This window comes from Ptychodera flava, chromosome 7 (genome assembly GCF_041260155.1).
Source record: "Ptychodera flava strain L36383 chromosome 7, AS_Pfla_20210202, whole genome shotgun sequence".
Lineage (NCBI taxonomy): Eukaryota > Metazoa > Hemichordata > Enteropneusta > Ptychoderidae > Ptychodera > Ptychodera flava.
This window is the reverse complement of record NC_091934.1, coordinates 32,063,147-32,087,542: the sequence shown is the minus strand read 5'-3', so window position 1 is coordinate 32,087,542 and position 24,396 is coordinate 32,063,147. Positions and strand designations below refer to the sequence as shown.

The window sequence follows — 24,396 nt, the reverse complement described above, 5'->3', positions numbered from 1 at the left end:
TTTTTTGTTTTTATGAGTAATTTGCAATATTGCAGCATTCAGATATAGGGTACCTAACACTTTTGAGATATTTGAAAAATGTAATTATCCAAATCTCCCAAATTAGTTCCAATCGTGTTTACGCCAGAAACCCTGGGAATTTTTGCACTGCTCAACAAGTAAATCTTTTTGTTTATTGTGATACAACTTAAGTTTGATTTTGCACATACTTTTAAACTGATTTCTTGCTACTTTGTAATCGGCGAGATCTTCGTCTTTGTTTGAATTACAAATTTTCTGTAAAAGGTTAAATTTACGATTCCTCAGGACTTTACAATCCTCATCCCACCAGGGTTCGACTTTATTCCTCGTTGATCCCAAATTACTACCAACACGATTGGAACTAATATGGGACAATTGGATGTTTATATATTTCAAATTTCTCAAAAGTGTTGGGTGCCCTATAGCCGAATGTTGCAATATTACAAATCACTCATAAAAACAAGGGCGTAACTTGAAGAGAGAAAAGCAGATGAGCATACATTTGCAGATCAAACCTACATTACTTCACAATCCAATTATCCCAAATTAGTCCCAATCGTGTTTACCACCAACTTGTGATATGAGATCTAAACATCCCTCAGAAATGATAACATCAAATAAACAAAGCGCACTATTTATATTTTTACTTTCGATTTCAGTTGCAAATTCTCTGAGAAGGTGTAGTGTATTATCACTCTGCAAATTCAAATTAACTGAGTCAGCTATATCAGGTTTTCACGAATATTTATAATAAGATAAAACACTAGCTAGTGTCTAGATCTGTGTCCGTATTTACAGAAAAAATAACTCGCAGTCAATGGGAAAATGGTCTGAACAAGTCAACAGTATCTACAATAAAATTTTCAATATATTCAAAGAGAGATGTTGACGCTCTTACATAAACAGTACAACAGTACTTGCTCCTTAGTTGGCTGTACACGTAAATTCTGCATCTTAATCACCAACAAAATGACCATTTAATGCGTGTATATCTGATTTCCAACAACATTCTATAAGTGTTCTTCCAAAATTGTTTACATGTTTATCTTTGGCTGTTCTTTCTAAATCAAAATGATCAATTCCATTATTAAACACGCCATGTACGTGATTATTGGGTTCATTACTTATATAATCCTGTAAATGTCCCGTTCGAGACTATTACACTTATCAAAATTTCGCTCTAAACCATTTTCTCGGCGTGTGGTTCCATCCGGTTCCCCATCGTCATAAATTGGTGAGCCCTCCGGCGAAACATACACAAATCCTCTGATAATATCATTAATACGACCGAAATCTTATCATAACACAAGAAAGACTGTGTCATCAATACTTTTAACTCTTTCATTGTAGAAGATGAGATTTGATAAATACGCTCACACCACCTGAAAATTTACCAATGCTTGAACGCCTTTGTCGACATGTCGAAAAAGCGGTATAACCCAGTAGAAACGAATCAAACTTCGTGACATGTTTGGCAAATGTTTCACATATACCAACCATATCATAATTAGACAAAAGTTTGGTGGTTGTCAGTATATTTATTTAGTCCACTTGAGTTCCACGAGAGCAGCGACAGTTTTGCTTTCTCCGTTGTTTTTCTTACTTCGTCTCTTAGTGTAGTTTGGGCTTGGCCGAACCTCTATAACTTGACAATGTTCTGTGTTACCTCATCGAATTTGAACCTTTCTCTGTCACTGCAAGTAACGTATATATTATTATAACTCATCTCATCCGCAGTCTGCGTTCTAATTCGTCAATTAATAGTCACGTGGGATGTGTTCTTTTTGCGTTGATCCACGTAAATAACGTCATCAGGCATCATTTGTCGGAACTGTTGCCTGCCAGGCATCAGTTCCGAAAAATGATGCCCGCTGCGTCATAAACGACATTTGCTCATGGGCGAACTGCAATGCCAATGTCAATTCTGCCAGAATTTTCCAGCCACGTTTGCAAGCATTGAAGAGCAATGACTAGACCACGCGGAGCAAGCAGTACATAGCTTACAACAATGAAGCTGTATACACACCTGTAGTGTGATTCGTTGACTGGGTTCCAGTTCAAGTTCAAGGCAGTTCAAGGCGAGTAACGATCGAGAGACACAGTACGCCAACTTTTCGGATGGCAAAAACCACCAAATACTGCTCTCCACCCATTAATACTGATTCCCGTTATTTCAGTTCCGCTCATACAGCTTTTGCAGTAGGCTGTCGACAGTCCCTTGTTACTCTTACGATCCCCCTCTTACGATTCCCCCTCCCCCTCTCGTCGTATGTTAGAGAGACAACACCAGTGAGAGACAGAAAAGGCACAAGGGACTGACGACAGTCTACTTTTGCACTTGATTTGACACAAAAAGTCACAGTGGTGATTGAAAATTGTGCAACATTTCAGGAGAAGATGTGCACGCACTTCTTCTTTGTGTACGGTCACGTCACCAAGCCTCACAAAAGAAGTGTAGATATTTGGAGAGTCCAAATATCTGTCCCCGAGGTGCATTCATGGAAGACGCAACATCATGTGATGAGGCTTTTGAGATGATATGGTGCATTCTGTCCGCACGTTAGAACACATTGAAACATTCTAACAAGGAAGCATACAACAAATTTGCAAAATGTTCAATTAAAATGTGTCGTTTATTGTTACAGTAATAATGATAAATAGAAATGTCTTAATTGGCAAAAAGCCTGGTTTGGTTTGACAATAATTGGAAAAGGCAGTCATTTCCATCGTTTAAAAAATCTAATCGTGTCAGTACAACCTTCATCAATAAAACATGGCTTTAATATTTTCCTTTCAATGTGATGTCTTCTTGTCAGAAGTATTTAAATATTTTTCTTTCTGTGAAGATATACCCACTACCTTTAAAATTTAACAAATGTCGGACTCCATAAATTTTGCAGAGTAAACTTTCGCGACGAGATCCCAACCTTGCTGTGCAACATAATCAGTCGGCCAAGAGATTTGAACAGTTGCGTAGAGAGGGCAAGCCGGCCAACTTGAAATAATCTACACATGTATACTCAAAAAATCGACCCATTAATAAGGATGTCTGACCTAAATTCGGATAATATCTACATGTCATTTACAGTTATATTGTATGTGCATGTACTCCTAAAGAATTTGCTCATTTGCTTTGTCATCAACCCACGTTTCAGGTTTTCTTGCTTATATTTAGAGATGTTTTCGTGAAAGCATGACCCATTTGGGTGGCATGTGCTCGTACAACTTGGAGTCTCCCCACTCCCGCGCTTCTGTTTGAACTTTGGTGTACTGAAATACAACAAGAAATGAGACAATGTGTCCATGGATGTTGCCTGTAGCTATGAGCTCTGCTAACAAAATGCATATTATTTCTTCACTGAATAGAGCTTGATGTGCACTCGGCTGACAAAACTGCAGTTCAACAACCTGCCCACTATCGAATACAAAATCGTCCGTTGTACGTACTTCACTGACAGAACACGATTTCATACTGACGCCATGACTTCGAACATTGGTACTGTCGGCAATTCACGTCCAAAATCTCACGACCAAATCTCTTTGAATCTCATAATAGACTAGAAACAGATTATCAAAGCTCTGTTGCCTTGGAGAGTGATGAGACTATCATGATTGTGACTGGCCCTAGTAGAAAAAACTGAGCATAGTGGTGTCTCAAGGCAATGTAACATGACTCTTCCAAACAATGACACAGATTTTAAAAGTCAATGCGCTTAACTTCTTGACGTTGCCCAAACACGATTCCATCCAACTTGAATCTGTTCACTCTCTTCGACGATCCATCGCCGCACTGCAAAAATTACGTAGGAACCTTCTTAGTTGCCCGTTCCTGACTCTTTTTAACTCAACATATTCCCACGCTGATGCAAACAAGAGCGAATATATACTGAGATTTTAGTTGGTCACAAGCATTGGGATCTCACCTGGAAAGTTTATTGCGCTTTACTGCATTAAACGCGAAACACCAAATTCAGGGTTGAACTTATTATCAGAATTATGTTTAACGAAATAGCAGGGAAGAAGAAATTATTATACAAATGTAAAACCGTTGAGGGTAATTACCGGAAATATGAAATATGGAATCCGGAAACACGGAAAAATGGAATACGGAATCACTGAATCAAAGTAAAAACACTAAAGTGTCTAAAAATAGCTTTTTCTATTCTATGCGCTCTTCAAAATGTCCAGTTCAAGTCGTGGCAATCTACTTTGACATCTGGGCCCATGTTTTGAGGGCTTGGAGAACGAGCATAAAGATAGCATCATCCTCATCCTGATTTTCAGCTTCAGAGGAGGGCTGCAATCTCTGTGCGGAGACAGTGGAAAACTCCATCAGGTTGCGTAATCATCTGCATTTGTGCACTCACATATAAATGAAGGAACATCTAGTTGTCACAACATTAATACTCAGATTGACATGGTTTTACCCACTCATCAAAATGATAGCGGCGGCAATTTTACGGTTGAATTCTTGATATGTGTGTATAACTAGCACTCATGATTAATTCACATAACATTTTGAGGTGTTCGCAAACAATTTCATGACCAGATCAATGAATATTTTCCTAGCCAAGTATTTGTGATATTCTTTTGATAACAGCGAAATTATTAATGATTGCCATCATGTTCATGAGCGCGTGATTTCTTGTTCAGCTTGGCATGATATGAATTTAAAGACTTAAAATTGACACAGCATTTCGAAGTACAAAACACTACTACAGACTTGCTAATCGTTAGGCTACAGGACAATATAGAAAAGACAACTGAACCGTAACTGTGATGCCGTGAAGAGTTGTAGAACGAAGACACCAGCGTAATAAAGTGTGCAGAGTTCAAAGGCATACTGTACCATAATTAAAATGCAGAGACAAAATTATATATCTTTGCCTGAATACATGGGTTTATGTGCCCGAGAGCAGGTGACAATTTGTCCGACGCCAGGAGGGCAAATTGTCTCCTGCTGCGAGGATACGTAAACCCATGTATTCAGGCAATAATATTTTTATTACATGCCTCTTCAAAGTTAACGCCATATGATATTTAGTTACATGAAGGGCAATTTAAACAATTTCACGATTATCGACCAGCATCAAACAGATTTTAACGAAAGTCAAAATAGCAGTGCGCATGGATATTTTACATCTAGTGTTATGCGTCTTCTTTGACGTCGAAAACGTCGAAGGGCTTCACTTGAACGGGTATGCATGGAAACCGGTCACTACAGTGTTCACCGGCCCGCTAACCCGTGCGAAATATTTGCAAAATTTTGCACTCACATCAAGGCATGTAATAAACGATAGACCATAGTTTTGATCACCAACAGGAGCATCAACAACAGACCCGACTTTGTAAACAGTCGACTGGCAACTAGAAACTTCAAGTTGCATAATTGCAAAAGACTCTAGGTGACACTGGCTTACAGAAACATGATTGGACGTAGAATAGAACGTCATTTTGATAAATCGCTACACTAGAATCTGCGAATCAAAACATTTGTCTTCATTCAAAAGGGGGCTGCTTGAAGAGCGGCGGCATGAGTGAATGTTTAATAAAACTGACACCTAAATGAGGTCAATTAACTTGCTGTTGCATTAATCGACGCAGTATTAGGAAGTGAAAAGATTGTGAAATGTGACATGCAAGCTAAATGGTTGACAGTGCAGGAGACAAATCTTATAAAAACATGACGAAATGTCTGATCTGCTGTACACAGTCATATATTAGCTCTGTCAAGAGTCCGATGATACGTAACTTCGAGGTTTTGTTCGAAGTCATTTGAAATAATGCTGATTTAAATGTTGTTAATACAGTCAAGGCACTGCCGTATACTACACAAACATTTGTAAGGTTTACTGGTGTTATTTTCTGAGAATTGTTCTCCACTGGCACAGATAAATGAGGCTGCAAACACTTGAAATATTTCTGCTATCCCCAGCCTTTACTTTGATAGACCATGAGAAACTTTGGTCAGTGGACAGGCGAATCAAGCTAGCTTAAAATCCGGGAGTACTCCAATGGGACGGTTATGCACCAGTGTAATGAGGTGTTAAGACCCTTCTTTCTCGCCTCATATAGAAAGTTTGACAAAATATTTTCTTCTGTTTATGGTCATTCGTTGAAAATACACATTTTAAGAATAATTACTTGGTAAAATTGTACATTTTTGAACCAGCCCGTCCCTGAGTAAATGGCAAACGTAACGTTTTTTCAGCTTTATCGTTTGAACTACGTAGCGTACTTCTGTACCAAGTCAGAGTCGAAATAGCAACTAAATCTTTTGATTTCTCAAAAACAAGACAGCGAAGACGCCATTTACCAGACTGGGATTCAAAACCGTCGAGTCTTGACAAGCTGTGGACCAAAAAATATTGTAAATATTTGATCGTTTGTATGAAAAATATCCTCGTGGCGCATTAGTTCTAGAACACTTGACCACTGCCTACTCACGGGTATCTTTGTGATGGAAAGATGGTTATCACCGCTGCTGGATGATGAATACGAAATTGAACGGTGATGTTCAAACATTATTCGATTTGAGTATTGCACCGTACTTGCTAGCTACACCGTATACGATACGTGCCTTAGCCTTTTGCGCGGAAAAGTTATGCTCTCCTGCACATTCTCTCCAAAAAGTGGTTACAGTCAGTGCGAAACTTGCTGCTGACAAACGCGTACGCAATGGGGTTGACACCGTGATTAATGTACAGAAGGCAGTAGAATAAATCTGTGATGATGTTCCAGGCCTGACCAGTTTCTTTCACGAGTCCCGTGGAACGTATGACGGATATTATCATCCAGGGTATCCAAGTTAGCAAAAATACTGCCGTCACAGTGACCAACATTTTCACGGTGTTCAGAACTCGCGCTGGTCTACCGTTTTGTCGGGCGGGGCCGTGATTTAGAGCATGTTTGGTTGAGTGGCCTGCTGCTGGATAAGACGGCTGAGACATTGAATGGTGATCCGTACTTCGCTCTTTGTTGTAACTGTTTGAGTCAACGTCAGTGTGAAGTTGTTGTTGATTTTCTCGCTTGCGAGACCGCTCTTCATTTTTGTCCGGCTGCTGATCCATGACCACCTGTGTGTGGTCCAGTCCGATAGGCCCTGTCGCCCGCTCCTCTTGGTGCCCGGTAGCAGGTGGTCGTGGCATTTGCTCAATGCGGGTGTTTCGCTTGATAACCGCTCTGGCTACAAACCAGTACAGAACGACCAGTACCACGATCAATGCAGCAACCAATAAAGCGCAAAAGACTTCATACGCAAAACTGAACAACGTTGAATTGTGTCTATCGCAAACCGACAGTTCGCGGGAGTCTGCCGTTCGGATTGTAGTTTTAACTTCGTTAATAAAAACAGCTGGCGTAGCAATTATAGCACAGAAGCAGACTACTGAACAAGCAGTAATTTGGGCTCGTTTCACAGTGTTAATGAAAGACAGTGGTTTGACCACTGCATAGTACCGATCAGTAGCTATGGCAACCAAGAGTTGGCCAGAGGTACAGACATTCACCAAAAGTAGGGATTTGAATATTTTACAAATGATATTGCTACGATAGTCATAGTAGTTAACACACCAGTATAACTCGTGCGGAAGTATTATCGTGCACACCAAAAGGTCAACCAGGGCCAGGAACCAAATGTAAAAGTTTGCACTGGACTGCTGTCGTTTCTTCCAATAAACGCAGAGAACCAACGTGTTCCCCGGAACACCTACGGCCAACACCACGCTGCAGACGGCGTAGAACGGCAAGCACTCCTTCAGGAGTGCCGACACTAGCTGGTCATACGCGGGTAACGTTCCATTTTCGTCGCCGAGGGAATCAAAGATGTCTGACTCGGTCATCATTGAGCTGGTTATCCAACTGATACCTGTAAAGGAAAACCATATATCATGTCAGAATGTCAGAATTTGAAGACAAAATAAAACATATGCCCACCTGTTGCCTCACATTACATTTACCAGTTGTTTTGCCGCAGTGTACTTGTCCGGCCGCGTACTTCACAATGTTTCGAAGCAAGAAAAATAATCTTGGTCATATGCAACTTCGCTTGACAAAAGTATTTAGTCGGGTAGGCACCCTCAGTTGGTTTGTGGATTGGAGGTTAGGGAAACAATACAACACTGACCTAACCAAGAGGTGCAGACCGTACAATTGGTTATGTGATCGCACGACATATTTTTTAAGCTCGTACATTTTACACATAAGAAATTATAGAAAATCATAGGGTTTCAAGATGGAGAGACAGCTCTATCATTTTGTTCAATATGTGATTTCTGAAGCTGAAAATAGAAAATGTTATCACGTATCACATTTCTGGCTAAGCCGTTACGACCAACCGATGCAGCAGTTTGAATAAAATATTAGCACGGTAAAATTATGTCTGGACAGATTTAATGTGGTAGTTTGCGTTGTGAAGAAAGTCGTTTTCTCATTTTGTCAGAACAAAATTTCAGCAACACTTTGTTCTGAACTGTGCCAGAATCACTATTTGGTCTTTACAATGCGAGAACATCAAGTAGCATATGAAGAGAGACACAAATAAGACTGTATGTTTATCAGCGTTGGCAAATACAATAGCATCATTTGTTTCTGACGATTCACAAGAACTCACAAAAAAAAGCTGATCAGAACTATGTGGTTGCGTCACACCAAAGCATGAACCGGCCAAAATTACAAACATTATGCATGCTTTCAGTAAATTGGCGCCGGAATGTACATGTTGTTAGGATCAATTTTCTGTATCCTATAGTAATAGGGCGGAGGAAGTTGGTCTTTACGGATCTCACATGGCGATTAAAAGTCATATTTGTTCTTTTTATACTTGTGCTAGAATTATTATTTACGTTATTGTTTAGAGGACCAAATTGAAGATTACAACCTTATTGGGCCATTTTCCCAAATTGTGATTGAAAATGGAGCCCCTTCATTGTAATCAATCAATCAATCAATCAATCAATCAATCAATATATGAGTAAATAGATAAACTATGACCTCATCTTAAAGACTCATACTTTCAAATTTATATTCGATATTTCATTTATTGAACGGTATTATAAAGTTGTTACAATACATAATACAGCGTAGCACTTTATAATTTTATTAGTATTCAATTTAATGCTTCTAATTTAAGTTATTATATAAATTAATGCTTTATTACCCATTCAAACATATAGCATAAGTTAAAAAAATTCTTATAAACACACTCTAAACGAGACATGAATTGTGTTTCACTATACATCGCAGTTGTCTGTAAATTGCAACTTTTGTCACAAGTTTGCAACTTCAATAATGAAAGTGCTATGATCACTATCATGAACAATATTCACTGAAATAAAAATACTAAATTTCTTTGACTGCTGTCATTGTATCACCACTTTATATTGCAAGTGTATTTGTGTTTGGTCAAGTCCTTCTAGATTTATATGCCAAACTGTGAAAGCTCAGTACATATGCAAATTATAAACTGACATGAAAATGCTAAACGTCTTTCACTAATACAATACATTTTTCTCATCAATAAACATAGTAAGTTTCATAAACTTCTGTAGTGTCCTTCTAGTCTTATGTCCCTAATTTGGAAAGTTACTTCAATATGCAAATTAGTAATTAACTGGTCTAAAAATGCCAAGCGACTTTTAGTAATGTTTTATCATAGCACCTTCAATGTAAATAGCATATTTTGTCAGCTTTGATCAGGTCTGTTCAGATAAATATCCCTGATTAAGAAAGTTCAATAGATATGCAAATGTGTTATTACTTTATCTAAAAAAGCTAACACAACTTTTATAGATGTTATAACATAGTATCTCAAATGTATGTAGCAAGGTTCGTCACTTTCGATCAAGTCAATCCAGATATATATTCCTAATTAGAAAAGTTCATTAAACATGCAAACTAGTAATAGCTGAAAATAAATGATTCATAACTTTCAATAATGTTATATCATAGTATCTTCAATGTACATAGCAAGTTTTGTAACCTTTATCGAGTCAATTCAGATATATATCCCTAATTAGGAAAATTGTCAAGTAAGTATGCAAATGAGCTTGTAGCCGTAGTAAAATGCTTCATAACTTTCAATAATGTCATATCATAGTGTCTTCAATGTACATAGAGAGTTTTGTAAACTTGATTAAGTCAATTCAGATATATATCCCTAGTTAGGAAATTTGTCAAGTAAGTATGCAAATGAGCTTGTAGCCGTAGTAAAATGCTTCATAACTTTCAATAATGTCATATCATAGTGTCTTCAATGTACATAGCGAGTTTTGTAAACTTTGATAGAGTCTATTTGGATATATATCACTGATTAGGAAAGTTCACTAACTATGTAAATAAGTAATTAGCTGATCTCAACATGCTGAACAAATTATTATTGTTATATCATAGTATCTTCATTGTACCTAGCAAGTTTCGTCCACTTTTATCGGGTCAATATAGATATGTATCCCAAATTAGGAAAGTTCGTTAAATATGCAAATTAGTAAATTAGCTGATCTCAACATGCACAACAACTTTCATGAGCGTTACGTTGTAGTATATTTAATGTACATAGCAAGTTTTGTAAACTTTGATGAAGTCATTTCTGATATATTTCCTTAATCAAGAAAGTTTGTTAAATATGCAAATTATCAATTTTCTGAAGTCAAAATGCTAAATGACTTCAATAATGTTATGTCATAGTATCTAAAATTTACACAGCAAGTTTCAACAACTTTTATAAAGTTAATCCAGGTGTATTCCTAATTAGGAAAGTTCGTTAAATATGCAAATTGGTGATTTACTTTTACTAAATGTCTGTAAAAATTGCATATCACTGTATCTCCAATGAACATTAAAAGTCTCGTAAAATTCGATCAAGTTAATTCAGACATATATCCCTATTTAGGAAAATTCATTAAATATGCAAATTAGCAATTAACTTACATGTCGCCCTTAGTATTTCACCGCTAATATATCCAAGTGTGATCAACATTTGTAGTAATTCTCATCAAATTGGGTGCAGCCGTTGTTAATGAATATTCATTTTTTCTTTAATCATGGAAATAATTATGGAAATAAGCATAAAATATGGAGGCTACATCCTCCAAAAACTGAGCAGTTCCTGTCATATGCAAACTGAATCTATGCACTAGATTTGACTCTGATCCGATCGGGCGTTCTTGAGATATCGCTCCACCAGACAGACAGACAGACGACAGACAGACAGACAGACAGACAGTCTTGGCTGCGATATTAGCTCACGTGTGTGAACACGTGAAAGAAAACGTCATCTTTGAAAAAAAAAACAAGAGTGGAAAATAGTTTTGTCCAGCAACTCGCGTGTACCAGGTTGTTATGACAAAATGACATGTTTTTTTGCATACTGTTACCATTGGGATCGCTTGGAATGAATGCAAAAGAAACTGAACTTTATTGTTCAACAACACACCCTGGGAGTGCGGTAAGGCAAAATTACACAATTGAAAATGCAACCTTCAACTAAAAACTGAAACTGAAATTCAGCGTGGGAACAGAGGCAAGCAACTCTCAGACAGAGCTACAAAGGTAGCCTTTAACTATCGAGGGATTAAATGGATACAGTTTCGCTATTCTCAAAATGACACTTACTCAACAAAACGAAATCGAACACCTTGGAAGAAGGTACTTGGACAAGGCTGAGCAGATTGATGACTGCAAATAATTTCTATTCTTGTTGCTAATGGTTATTTCTCTCATGTTGCTGAGGATATCGTTCAAGACCTTCATTGCAACATATTTAACAGTGAGTTGGCCTACTGCATGTCTAATTTTCAGCATTGTTTCATATTTTGGAACGTTTTTTTTCCTAGCGTGTTATATGGGCCAGAACAAACCGTAAAGGGATGCAATCGTTGGAACTGCGTTCAAAGATCGTACGGGATCCCTATGACCAATGTAAACACTGTATCCAAGGTACGATGGTGATTGATGAAAGTTAAAGCATGTCTGTCATAATCTACATCGTATAATTTAAATATTGCAGCTATGATGATGAGGTGCATCTAGATATCGTGCACGAAATACATCGTTTGTGAGTAAGAAACTCGCACAGGCGCAATTCCCACGACTGTTTCCCTTTAAAAGGCTTCTGGCTTTGTATGATTCAAGGAATCATACACAAATACTACAAATTGTACCTTCTGTAGCGCCAAGTTTTGTAAAATGTTGTGAAGAGCATGCTCTATTATTACTGAAGTCCATTCCATTATACAGACCAGCTTTACATTTAAAGGAAAATGTCATTCAAATGTGTAGGATAAGTATTACCCCGACTTCCAATCCATACATTATGAGGGGTAGAAGGAATGAATCGTGTAACAGTACAACTACATGCCGTCATTTCAAAAACACATCGAGATTGACTTGGTAATTTTCATCCGCACTTTTTACAGTATTATGTTTCTAGGAAATATTACTGTCGATAGTCATCCAAACAAAAGAAGCACAGTGTGTTTTTTCTAGTACTTGCTCCTGCACTCGCAGTGACCCATTACAGATTTTTTCTGCTACTGTCCACAATTGCATAATTAGTTGGCTTTTATTAGGAGACTACAGTCAGCTTCTCAGCATAACATGTACACAAATTTATCACATCTGCTTAACAGCTAGCAACTAAACATTCAAGTCAATTTTGCAACTATTTTGTACTGTATGGAATAAAATTGAGTCGTCGACGTACGGTATGAAGTTGGGCAATTCAGAGGAACAAGGGAAGTCATTGATGCCAGAAATTAACAAACGTGGTCCTAGAGTCGATCCGTTGGAACGTCACAAGAAATGTCTATAAATGGGTGTCTTTGTGATACAGGTTTGCCCCGTTAGAGGAATGGCCGGTGGTTACACAAATACTAAATTGAAAATGTCATCTCTGCTATTCGAAAAACTCATCTTACTTAATCTTATTTTCAGGTTTATATTTAACGTTTCCACACAGCCGCCCTAGTTATGTTTTCAAGTGAGCTCTGTAGGCAGTTACTCCGATGAAACATCCACAGTCAATGTAACGACGACGATAGAAAACTCACTTGCCCAAAATTTGCTTGTTATCGGGAGCTTTGAAGTTTCTACGATGGCGATGCTTTTTCTCTGGTTGTTTGTTTAATGAAGCTAATCGCCTTTCGCCACCAGCCTGATATCTATACCAGAAATAGTGTGTACACAAAAGCTCGCTAATAAATAAGTAAGAGTGCAAAAGACGTTATTGTATTGAACATACCACACTCATAATATTGCCTCAAGGAGACATTTTAGATTTTGATTCAATAAGGAAATCAATTAATGAACGCCTCTCAATACATTTATTACATGCACGCATATAAGCAACTTATGAATCAGCGTCTAATGATTAATGGACATGTTTTATTTCTGAATTCCCAACTGAAAATTCAGCTTTAATAAAGAAGCCATTCCATTAATCGCATCATTTTATGTCATAAACGATAACTCTCAAGTGAGTTCATTTATTTGAGTAACAGAAGTATTGCAAGAAGGTAATCAGAATGATGCAGCTACTTAGATTTACGGTTGAAATCGTAATTTAAATTTTAAAATGGCTTTACTTAATTGAAAAAGAGACCTAGCCTGGAGATACGTAACAAATAAACTCTCTGTCATCAGTGTAGATACGACCGTTTGGAGGATCTATGGGCAATCGGAGAGCAACATTGTACGCGATTCTTTGTACTACAAAGGGGTGTTATGCAAGAGCGATCCATGTCCAGTTTCTTTACTTAGCAGCTCTGACAGCTGGTCTACACACAGGTAACACATTCGCGAACATGTTGGTCTAACGCAACTTGTAAACCTTTTCTCTCCTAACAACATTTTATAACACACCACATGCTCAATCCGTGTTGCGATTCGCCAGAATACGTCACGTGATGAGAAAATAGAAACGTTTAGTCCTCACTGAATCGACAAAAGTGACGTCAGAGGGTACTTTTGAAAGATTATTTCCCTAGGGAAATAGTTTTTGCCAAAATTTGGAAAAGTGCCCGGTCACGTGACCATACGAGTAGTGTCGTCTGCAGCTTTGAAACGATGGCGGGTGACTAGAACGTGATGAGCGCTCAGGACAAGCGCAAGCCTTTCTCTAAAACAGCAAGATTTTCCCATTCCAACAGCATAGGAACTTGAACAGCTCATCGACGACAAAGATGCAAGTGTAGCCAAGGATATTGCTAGGTATGCTCAGGATATTTGCGTGAAGAAATGGGTAGTGCTGTCACCGCTGTGGAGAAATCGCCTAGACTAAGCAAATTTGTCACAATGGATTGTTTCATTGCACGATAGAAAAACACATTCAAAACTAAAGCATGGTACAAAATGAGCGTGTGGCGTGTTATAAAACAAATACACCGTTCATTACCCCTCGTGGTCGTGCGTTACCAGAAACACATCGCTATACCCCTCGGCCTACGTCGATTTGTATTCGGTAACACTCGCCCCCTGAGTAATGAACAGGCGCTATAGCCCTCATGACCAGGTAATAGATGTTTACTAACCCTACAAAAAACATTCTTCTACCGTAGATTCAGGCTCAAAGGCGTAAATTTGGTAAAATGTTATACATAGTCATGTTGAAGATCGACCAAGCATTGGTTTGTGAATACTGGTGAAGTTATTGCGAAATAGCAAGACACATGTTCACGGTCTTGAGAAAGGTACTTTTTCTTGTTTTATTCCAGCATGTCACAAGCTTGCCTTGGGGTAGCCCTGTCCGAAGTGTTGGAAAAGAACCAAGCCACATGAGGGTAAACAAGGCGGAGTGTTTTTTTGGGGGGGAATGAGAAAACACAGAGACCAATAGTATATTAAAACTGATCTGCGACCTATAAAGTATACATAACATGAACTGAAATAATATAGCAAATATAACGAGTAAAAAATTATTCAGCTAACACAGGGATACTGGGTGGTGTCAGGTTACTCACAATAACTTGCTTACAACAGTTAGTTAAACAATTTGGCAGTCCCCTGTCTTGCACGAAGCGCCTACGTCGACTTGAGAGGAGTGTTGAGCGTCGAGAGACCTAAGATGCTTTAGAAAAGATCTCTGAAAGCGGCTGCAACCCAGTATTGAGGTAGTGACAGGCAAACTCGGCTCTGGTTCAAGTGGCCCTGGCCACTCAGCACACGATGGATCAGCACAAGTACTGCACAGAAAAAACAGCTTACCGTTGCCATACTGATGACAGAGGTAGCATAGATAGCATCACGAGCATTGGCAAACCGTAAGACTGAATAGGCAGCAAATCACACGTCTGCGTTAGCCTTGCATTCAAGTGCCTTGCTGTAATCAGGTCCATATATGTCCAACTCAGTGATGTCATCGTTGCAAACTTGATGCTGATTGGTGCCCCACTGACGGGCAAATATGCTGCTCTCTGAAAGTTCACAATTCATTTACCCGACACTGACGAAGCAAACATCAGATCCGGCATTTCCAAAAAAACCAAATGTGGTACCCACTGTTTCAAATTCAAGATTGGCCCATGCATATAACCCTAGAATGCAATGCACCCAAACAGAGAACAAAATTCACAAAATAAACCAAGCTTTGATGTCACACAACGACATGTATCTCTCGATGTCGATATCGCTCGATGTCTGTATGTACATTCCAGTGGGTCCAAATACCGATGCTTTATTAATACATCAATTTTTCAGGGGAAAAAGGCACGTCGGTAAGATGCGAGCCATAAAAAGGAACGCAAAATTAGGTGAAATCGTGCATGATTTTTAAAACGCGAAAAAAATGTTAAGGGTCGGAGTATTTTAAATAAGGTCTGGTTTAAAGAAACACAAACTATATGGAATTATACAAGTCCCATACAGGTGATATATAAATACGCGCAAATTGAATAAGTCCGAGCAAAAAATGTTCCACTCTATCCTTTACGGAAACGGCAAAGGGTAGGCTATATTGGGCATAAATTGTCGAAAGTTTTTTTTTTTAAATTGCAAAGCTTAAAATGAAGTCTTAATCTATGTGTTGTTATTGAATGCAATGTTTCACGAGATTCTCTTTTAATACGAACTCATGAAATTTCGTGCACATTTAAGGTGGAACGGGTAGAACGCGTCTCGTGGACAGATAGATAGACTCTTACATTTCTACAATTCTTTTCTGATCTACCACTTGCGGAGGCTCATTTTAAAGCTCTTGGAGAAAAAAAAGTTTCACCGTCTTAGTCTTTAGAAAATCCAAAATTTAATTTTTCCCCATATAGTTTACACAGGAATGGCGGCCATTTTGAATTTCAAATATCGCAAAGTGTTTGGTAATTTGTTTCACTGGTTCCAAACATTGCACGGTGATCCCGGATATTTGTTGTTTATTCGGTAAGAGAATGGTTGAAGCTTTCATTGAGGAAATTTCGAGCAAACGTTTAGGTCTTCCACTTTCGAGGCCTCTACTTGTAACTACCTCAATCCAAAATATTTCCCGTGGTCAAGACATTTGATAATGCATTATCACACATAGTCGGGGGCACAGTACAGGTAAACAAAAGTGGAATCGGCGGTCTTTACGTAACAGTCGTGCTCACAAGTAAGTAGAGGATGTTTGTCTTTGAACTTTCCCAAATATTAGTAATCTTTATACTCTGTTTTGTTATTGTTGTAAGCATGTACAGACCTTCGTTTTAGCAGGAAGATGATTTCATTGTCAAGGACACGCTTACGAAACTAACAGTTTAAACTTTCCGAAAGACAAGTTCGTCTCTACTCTATTATGTTGAATACGAATAGACCTTCGACCAAGAAAGGGGTGGTTTCATCGTCACATGTTACTGAACTACGTTCAAGGTAATACCAGCGCTCTTTGAAGACATGGCGTTACTGAAACCACGTGCGATTTAGTAGACTTTGGCAATTTCTAGCGCGGCTTGCTTGAGAATGATTAGAGATCTGCACTAGGTTACAGAAGACTGCTGTTTTCTTGATCATATACTCAATAAACAAGGCACCAAGACAATTGTAATCTACTCCATTATCTATGAAAACATGTTTTAGAACTCTGAAAGCAGCTGTTTCTCTCGGAAAAAACACTTTAGTCCTGCTGAGCTGCTACAGGAGTCAGATTTATTCTAATTGTAGGCTAATGTTAAGAATATACTGGTGACCATCACACCCATGGGACCGGTAAAGTGCTAGGAAAACTCATCAACGATTGATCTCATTTCAAGAAGTCCATCCTAACAGTTCACTTAATCTAGGCATTGGCAATTTTATAATATGTTTTGAAAGAACATCGGAGATTTCAAAAGATATGCCTTAATCTCTTGAAGGCATTTCAGTACTCATGTGGAATGAACTGACTAATGAACCATCAAAAAATCTGGCATTTCCGTCCGCGAAATGAATTTCCAGTATTCATTTCCTGATTGGCCAGAATCAATGCCTTGGGCGCAACGCCCATTTTCAGCCATGTGATGAACTTGAAAACAAACTCGCTTTTCATTCGTTTTAGTGGTTCTTTCGCGTTGCCATGAGCATAAAACCTTACACACAAAAAACCATTCCAGAAACAAAAAACACATCTGCTCAATCTCCGTATTGTTATCTTAAACAGTGGAGGGGGACTGTCCATGGTTTTACGCAGAATTGCCATTGGACGGTTAACACCCAACGGTAATTAAAATTCCATGTAACAATACTTGTCCCTCATCTGTAGAAACTTTTCTTACTTGTACAACCGCATCTTCACTGTTACCCAGACTTAACACTTACATAAATATTAACGCGAGATAGACGTTAACCCGTTTTAATGAGATCCTGTCCAACATGCCGAAATCCCAAGAAATACATGTCAGTTACTCCCAGCAAGTCCTTGTTGAAGTTCTCCGAGTGCTGTCTGCACTTGCACGAGGTCTAAAACGAGAAGGTGTATGGCAGCTTTTTACATTGTGACATTGCCGGCGTCTTTAATTGAAAGAAGAAGATGAATTGTTCAAACAAGGAAGCCATTAAAACAGTTAGATCTTTGGCAGGGATATTTTATTTGCTTGCTTTTATGTGGCTTAACTTCGACAAAAACTACCTTCTAGGTAAGATACATTAAATGACGGTATCTGTCAAAGTGGTACACTACACATGACAGAAAGATCGTGAGTCGGCAAGCTTTTAATATGACTCTGAAGCTAAAACCACCGGTATAAATTGTTTACCAAGAAAGTGAAATGGCGAGTGACCGCAGGGCTGCCAAAGGCTGCATCGCATTGCACTGTATTTCCTTTAATAAACAAACTCTCACACTGAAATATCAATACCATCATGTCGACGAGAATAAGAGTCAGCTGAAGGGAAATACTGACTCACGGTAAAGCACAATTATTGATGAAGATTTTTGTTGTTGCCTATCTTTTTTGTGACATTGAAACTTTACTTAGTAATTACTCCACAAACCTTGACGGTAGTGGACGCAATTATGAAAACCTTTGTTGTGATTGTATTCAAAGTTTATTTGTTTCACAGACAGCGGAACACAATAGGCAACATTCAAAATATTGTCGTCAGACATTTATTAACTAAAATTATATATATATATATATATATATATATATATATATATATATATATATATATATATATATATATATATATATCATATATGTGTGTGTGTGTGTGTGTGTTCTCGTTGGAAATTATTTATTATGAATACTTTATTACTTTGTACTTGAAGTAATTTGTTATATATATATATATATATATATATATATATATATATATATATATATGCATGTATAAATATACTTGTAACTCCACATTGCTCGTTTTCCTATTCAATTCAACCATTGTAATTATTTAGTCTCTCTCTTGTCATTTATGTACATTTACAGATTTTCAGATACTTGTAACTCCACATTGCTCGCTTTCCTGTACAATTCAACCATTGTAATGTGTTATGTTCGTACTTTCTATTGTAAAAAACACCTGAAGAAGCTCTAAATTTACGTTTGGAACCTGACAACCAGGTGTGGTAGTGTGTCAACTCAAGTTTCTCATATATATATATATATATATATATATATATATATATATATATATATATATATATATATATATATATATATATATATATATTATAAGTATACAGATGTCCTCGTGGGAAATTACAGTGCTCAATGCTAAAGCAGAGCGTTATAAATAAACATTTGCTTCAAGTACAAAGTAATCAAATCTATTACTTAAGTTGCATGCATCTTGCAATCCTCTGATGTTTGAAAAATGAAAAACATTAAAAAAATCATTTTCTTTGGGCTTCTTTACCGCACTGTAATAATGCTAACATCAAATAACGGGTCAGATTATACAGACTTCACACAGTCTTCATCAGAGTGTGTAACATAGTTAAGCGGATGCATGTGGATATATATTAATGATATTTATAATTCATAAAAAATTATATCAACATAGTATTCTTGTCAATTCTCTGTCGCCAGCATTGTCAAACGAATCTGTAGATAGAGTTGGAACGAAAGAGCATTCTTCTCTCTGCGGATTAGCAATCTGTTGACATGCATGCTGATATGTCACGTGTTAATCATTGTACTGCGTCAATTGCTGAGATAATGTCCCTCGGGGACAGAAATTTGGACTCTCAAAATTTTACAATTCTTTTCTGATCTGCCAATTGTTGGGGCTCATTTTAAAGCTCTTGGAGAAAAAATGAAACGTCTTAGTTTTGTTGAAATTCGTTTACTTTTCCCCATAGAGTTAACACTGGGATGGCACCCACTTTGAATCTAAAAATATCGGTAATTATGCATTTTTTTTTCTCTAATTCCCAACTTTGCGAGGTGACCCCTGATTTTTATTCCTGATTTGGTAAGAGAATGGTTAAAAATTTCATTGAGGAAAGTTTGAACAAATGTTAAAGTGTTTCACTTTCGAGGTGCATACTACCTCAAGCAAAGCGTCTTTGTGTTAGTAAATTGTATTTATGAAGATTTCAAGGTTGAATAGCATCTTGCTTATTGTCATGACGCATGGTAAATATCAGTGCCGTCTCGTCGTGATTTCCTGCTTCACAAATAGTGTTAAACCTTTGGTTGAATAATAGGTTTTTTGAACGTGGCTAGCCCAAATAATACCATCAAGCCAATTTGTATATGCAGCAAAAGCTCGTAGCGTCCTTTATATGGCAACACGGATGAACGTGCCTCATGTGAGCGAGTTATCTCAAGTGTCTATAGGCCACATGCAATGACTGATCATTATTGTAAATTTAGAACGTGGGGAATGAGAGAATTCTCAAATGTTCAATACTTGGTTGTTGACCTCGAGTTAAAACTTCATGGTGAGAAAAATGTGAAGGTGTGACTACACCTGACATCTTGGTTTGTTCGCTTCAATCACTGAAAGTAGACAGATCCTGAAGTAACTCAACTCTTTGGCGTAAAGATAGGAAGCGCGACAATAGCATACACACTCAACTACGTGCATACTCGCTTAGAAAGAGAAAAAGGCAGTGAAGCCAAGTTTGAAACTTGCAATATGTGTCAGAATTGACCTTCATATTTCGGCGACTCAACTTTATAGATAAATCCGTAACAATTTTATTTGCAGATTTGACCATTAACAGAAACACGGGGATGACTCTAATTTGAGTAAATAGATTTAATTACCGAATACAGTGCTGTTTTGGCACGTACTGCTGCGAGAGTAAAGCACAGAGTTTGAAACGTCATTTCTACAATGTGGATATGTACGCATGCGTATTTAGTGCATGGTAACAGTTTGCCAAACCGCAACATTGTGGACATGGCTTCCCATAGGCGTTATGTGGACCGGGTAGTTTGTAAAAGTGTAGTTTATGATATGAGTTTATGCTACGATCCGACGTTCTGTTGTGTAGCCTTATTAAAGCTACATATCAGAACGTCGGAGCGTAGCATAAACCTCATAGCATAAACTACTCTTATACAAACTACCCGGTCCACATAACGCCGGTGTGGCTTCCCACGCGTATGCAGTCAGGTCGCTGCCTGCACCCGCGTCTCTGCTGACTTATACAGCGTAAAAACGTATGAAATCAGCCAAGAAATGTCGGCAAATAAATATTGTTTGGTCAGATAGAGAGATAGAACTAGAAAAAGAGTGACAAGCGACTGCTGCACCACGTCGAGGCAGACTGTGTCTACAGTTTCTCGCGAAAACACCAACGTCGCCACTGTGTATTATGCTTTCCCCCACAGAGCCACTGTAGCCGAATGCGAGGGCGAGTGCGAAAGCACGAGGAAATTTTTTTTAGATACACTGAACCGGCTGCCTGTAGTCTGCGCCGATATAGGGCCTAGCGAGGTTTTAAATCGATTGGTACTGGCAAGAAGTTTACAATGATTTCAAAAGTTGACTGACGTGGCTCAGTTGTTAGTGTCTATGCAAATGAGGACTTGGCTGTCTGACTGTCTCGGGAGACGTCATCAATCGTGGTGGTATTTGCCACATGCACAGCAGAAAACGCCGATCTTTTTGTTTTTAAAGTTTGTTTACAAAACAGCTTTTCTAGGCGACCGCAACGTATCAAAATGAACGTGTTTGTGTGCCGGGATTGTAAAAGGCTTAGCTATGAAGAGTACTTCAACATAGTATGGTCTATTTGCTTTAGTTATACGAAAAAAATATACAATTTTGACCCATATTGCAACTTTAAAGCACTGTGAGATCAACATCTGTACCAAGTTTCATCAAATTTGATGCAGTATTTCTTGACATAACACTCTAATTAGGAAGTTCATTAAATATGACACTTAACATTACTTAAAATCTTTGTACACTTTTAAAAGCAAAGTGAGCTCAACATCTGTTCAAAGTTTAATGAAATTGATGAACTATTTCTTGACATATCAGCCTAAATACGAAAACATATTATAATATGCAAATCAGCACTTAATTGACATGATACTGCTACATATCTTTGCATGCCATTACACTACTGGAAGGTCAACTTCTGTGCCACCTTTCATCAAATTTTGTGCAACTTTTCGTGACATATCACACTAATTATGAATGTTCACTAAATATGCAAATTTGCAATTAACTGACATGACACTTCTTATTGTCTTCCAAAGTATTAGAGTACTAAGAGATCAACATCTGTATCACAATTCATTAAATTTGATGCAGTATTTCTGCACACAGCATGCTAATTAGGAAAAGTCAATAAATGTACAAATTAGCAATTAATTAACAGGACACTGCTAACTGTCTCTGTACACTATGATAAGACAGTGTGCTAAAGATTTGTACTCTGTTTCATCACATTTGCTGCAGTATTTCTAGACATTACCCTAATTATAAAAATTCATCAGATATGCAAATTACCAATTAATTAACACAATACTGACATATGTCATATGTGTGCTATTAGAACTCTGTGTGACCAACGTTTGTACAAAGTTTCATCAAATTTGGCGAAGTCGCTCCAGAAATAGAGCTCGTTTTCAAAATTCACTAATTATGCAAATTAGCACTAATCTGCGAAACCCAAATAAATTGAAGTTCATATGAATGCCATAGTGTATTATCCTTGTACCAAGTTTGAAAGGGACTGGCTAAGGCATGTCTGAGATATCTGTGTGAATGGACAGACACAAATATGCACTGATGCATCGCAGTCGACCCCCCCCCCCCGGACGTTGTCCGTGGCAACAACATATTGAGACGGAAGTAATGCCATATTGCATCGTATCGTGAAAAAACTTGACGTGCATATGTATGATAACAGTCAATGTCCTTGCACCAACTTTGAATAAAATCGTTTGAGACGTGCCTGAGTTATGGCTCTGGATATGAAAAAATCGAAACAAAATGACCGCCATACGGCCATATTGGATCCTATCACAAAACAAATCGAAGTGCATATGTATCATCATGACATGAGGAGTAATCCATGTATCAAGTTTAAATGTAATCGCTCCAGGCATCTATGAGAAATTAGCGTGAACGAATGGACGGACGGGCGGACGCACGCAAACATGCACGCATGCATGCATGTTTCGACATGACCAAACCTATAAGTCCCCTATGACGTTGTCCGTGGGGAATAATAAGGCATCGATCATGTCAAAACTTGGCTTCAGGGCCGTTTTCTCTTTTCATCTGAGTATGCGCGTAGTTGAGTTTGTATGTTATTGTCACGCTTCCTATCTTGACGCCAAAGAGTTGAGTTACCTCAGGATGTGACAACTTTCAGTGATTGAAGCGAACAAACCAAGATGTCAGTGTTGGCACATCTCCAGATTTTTCTAATAATGAAGCTTTGACTCGCGAGGTCTACATCCAATTATTGAACACTTAAGAATTCTCACATTTTATATTTTCTAAATTTACAATAATGATAAGTCATTGCGCATGGCCTAGACACGTGAGGCACGTTCATCCGTGTTGCCTTTGTGAGTTGTGTAATATCACTGGTTGACGGACTAATTTGACGCTTCCTTACTAGGTAATCAATTGTGTCTAGAACTGCTTTTCCACTTTCTTGGCGCATAGGTTTGATTGGTATCTCGCCGTTTTCTGATAGTTTTCTGTGTTTTGAAAAGGAGACCGAGATTCACGAAAGTATGCAATGGGATTACACTTATAGTCTAGTCTTATTAAAGTTTTTAATTTCCTCAGGGCATTGATAAACAAATGATCATGAATAAGTTCAAGTTTATTACATGTAGGGTTGAGTTTTATTTTATTTATGGTTTATTTGCATATTACATTTGTGGTTCCGATTTGTTAAATTAATTGTTGCCTGTTTGTTTTGTTACCTTTGTGGCTGATTTTGCTTAATGTTACATTTATGGAGATTATTACATTAAAGGCACATGAGCTGCATCTTTTGACATTATTTTCATGATTTTATATTTAGATTAAAATTAGCTCATAGAAATTTTCTTAATCAGAGATGTTTAGCCAAATATAATTATCCACTGAGTGGGACTGCATGGGGAAGTTTCAGTAAGACAAATAATAAACGGGTGCCGCACCCAAATATGGCCGCCTCCATACAACTACATGATAAACAGCGTAAATGGTGCATGTACACATTTGAATCTTTACAAATACAACATGCTGCAACCCACTGAAAGGACGGGAAAGACATTCACTCCACTTTGGCAAAAACTTCTCCGTTTTTCACGTAATATGTCAAGATATTGAAAATGGCGGGAAATTTAAAATGAACTAAAATCTTTTCAATTTCTTCCCTATTGTGCCACAAGTAAAAGTTGTTGTGGCATAGTTAATGACTACATGGTTCAATTTGTAGATTGCAATGAATATCTTAGGAGATTAGAGGTAATTTGAGGTTGGACAAAATTCGCAGTTGCAGCTCATGGGCCTTTAATGGAGGTCACA

At 37.8% G+C, this 24,396-nt stretch overlaps 1 protein-coding gene across 5 annotated transcripts in view; it reads right to left on the bottom strand.

Annotated features, from left to right (window-relative positions):
- Positions 1 to 2,635: 2,635 nt before the first annotated feature.
- The window catches only part of LOC139137291 (orexin receptor type 2-like), a 67,105-nt gene continuing 45,344 nt past the window's right edge, over positions 2,636 to 24,396 (bottom strand). For all 5 annotated transcript variants that reach the window (XM_070705300.1, XM_070705301.1, XM_070705302.1 and 2 more), the window contains one exon: positions 2,636 to 7,888. In XM_070705300.1, coding sequence (XP_070561401.1) covers positions 6,624 to 7,888 — 1,265 coding nt within the window. In that variant the 3' untranslated portion in view covers positions 2,636 to 6,623. The remainder of the gene's footprint in view (positions 7,889 to 24,396) is intronic.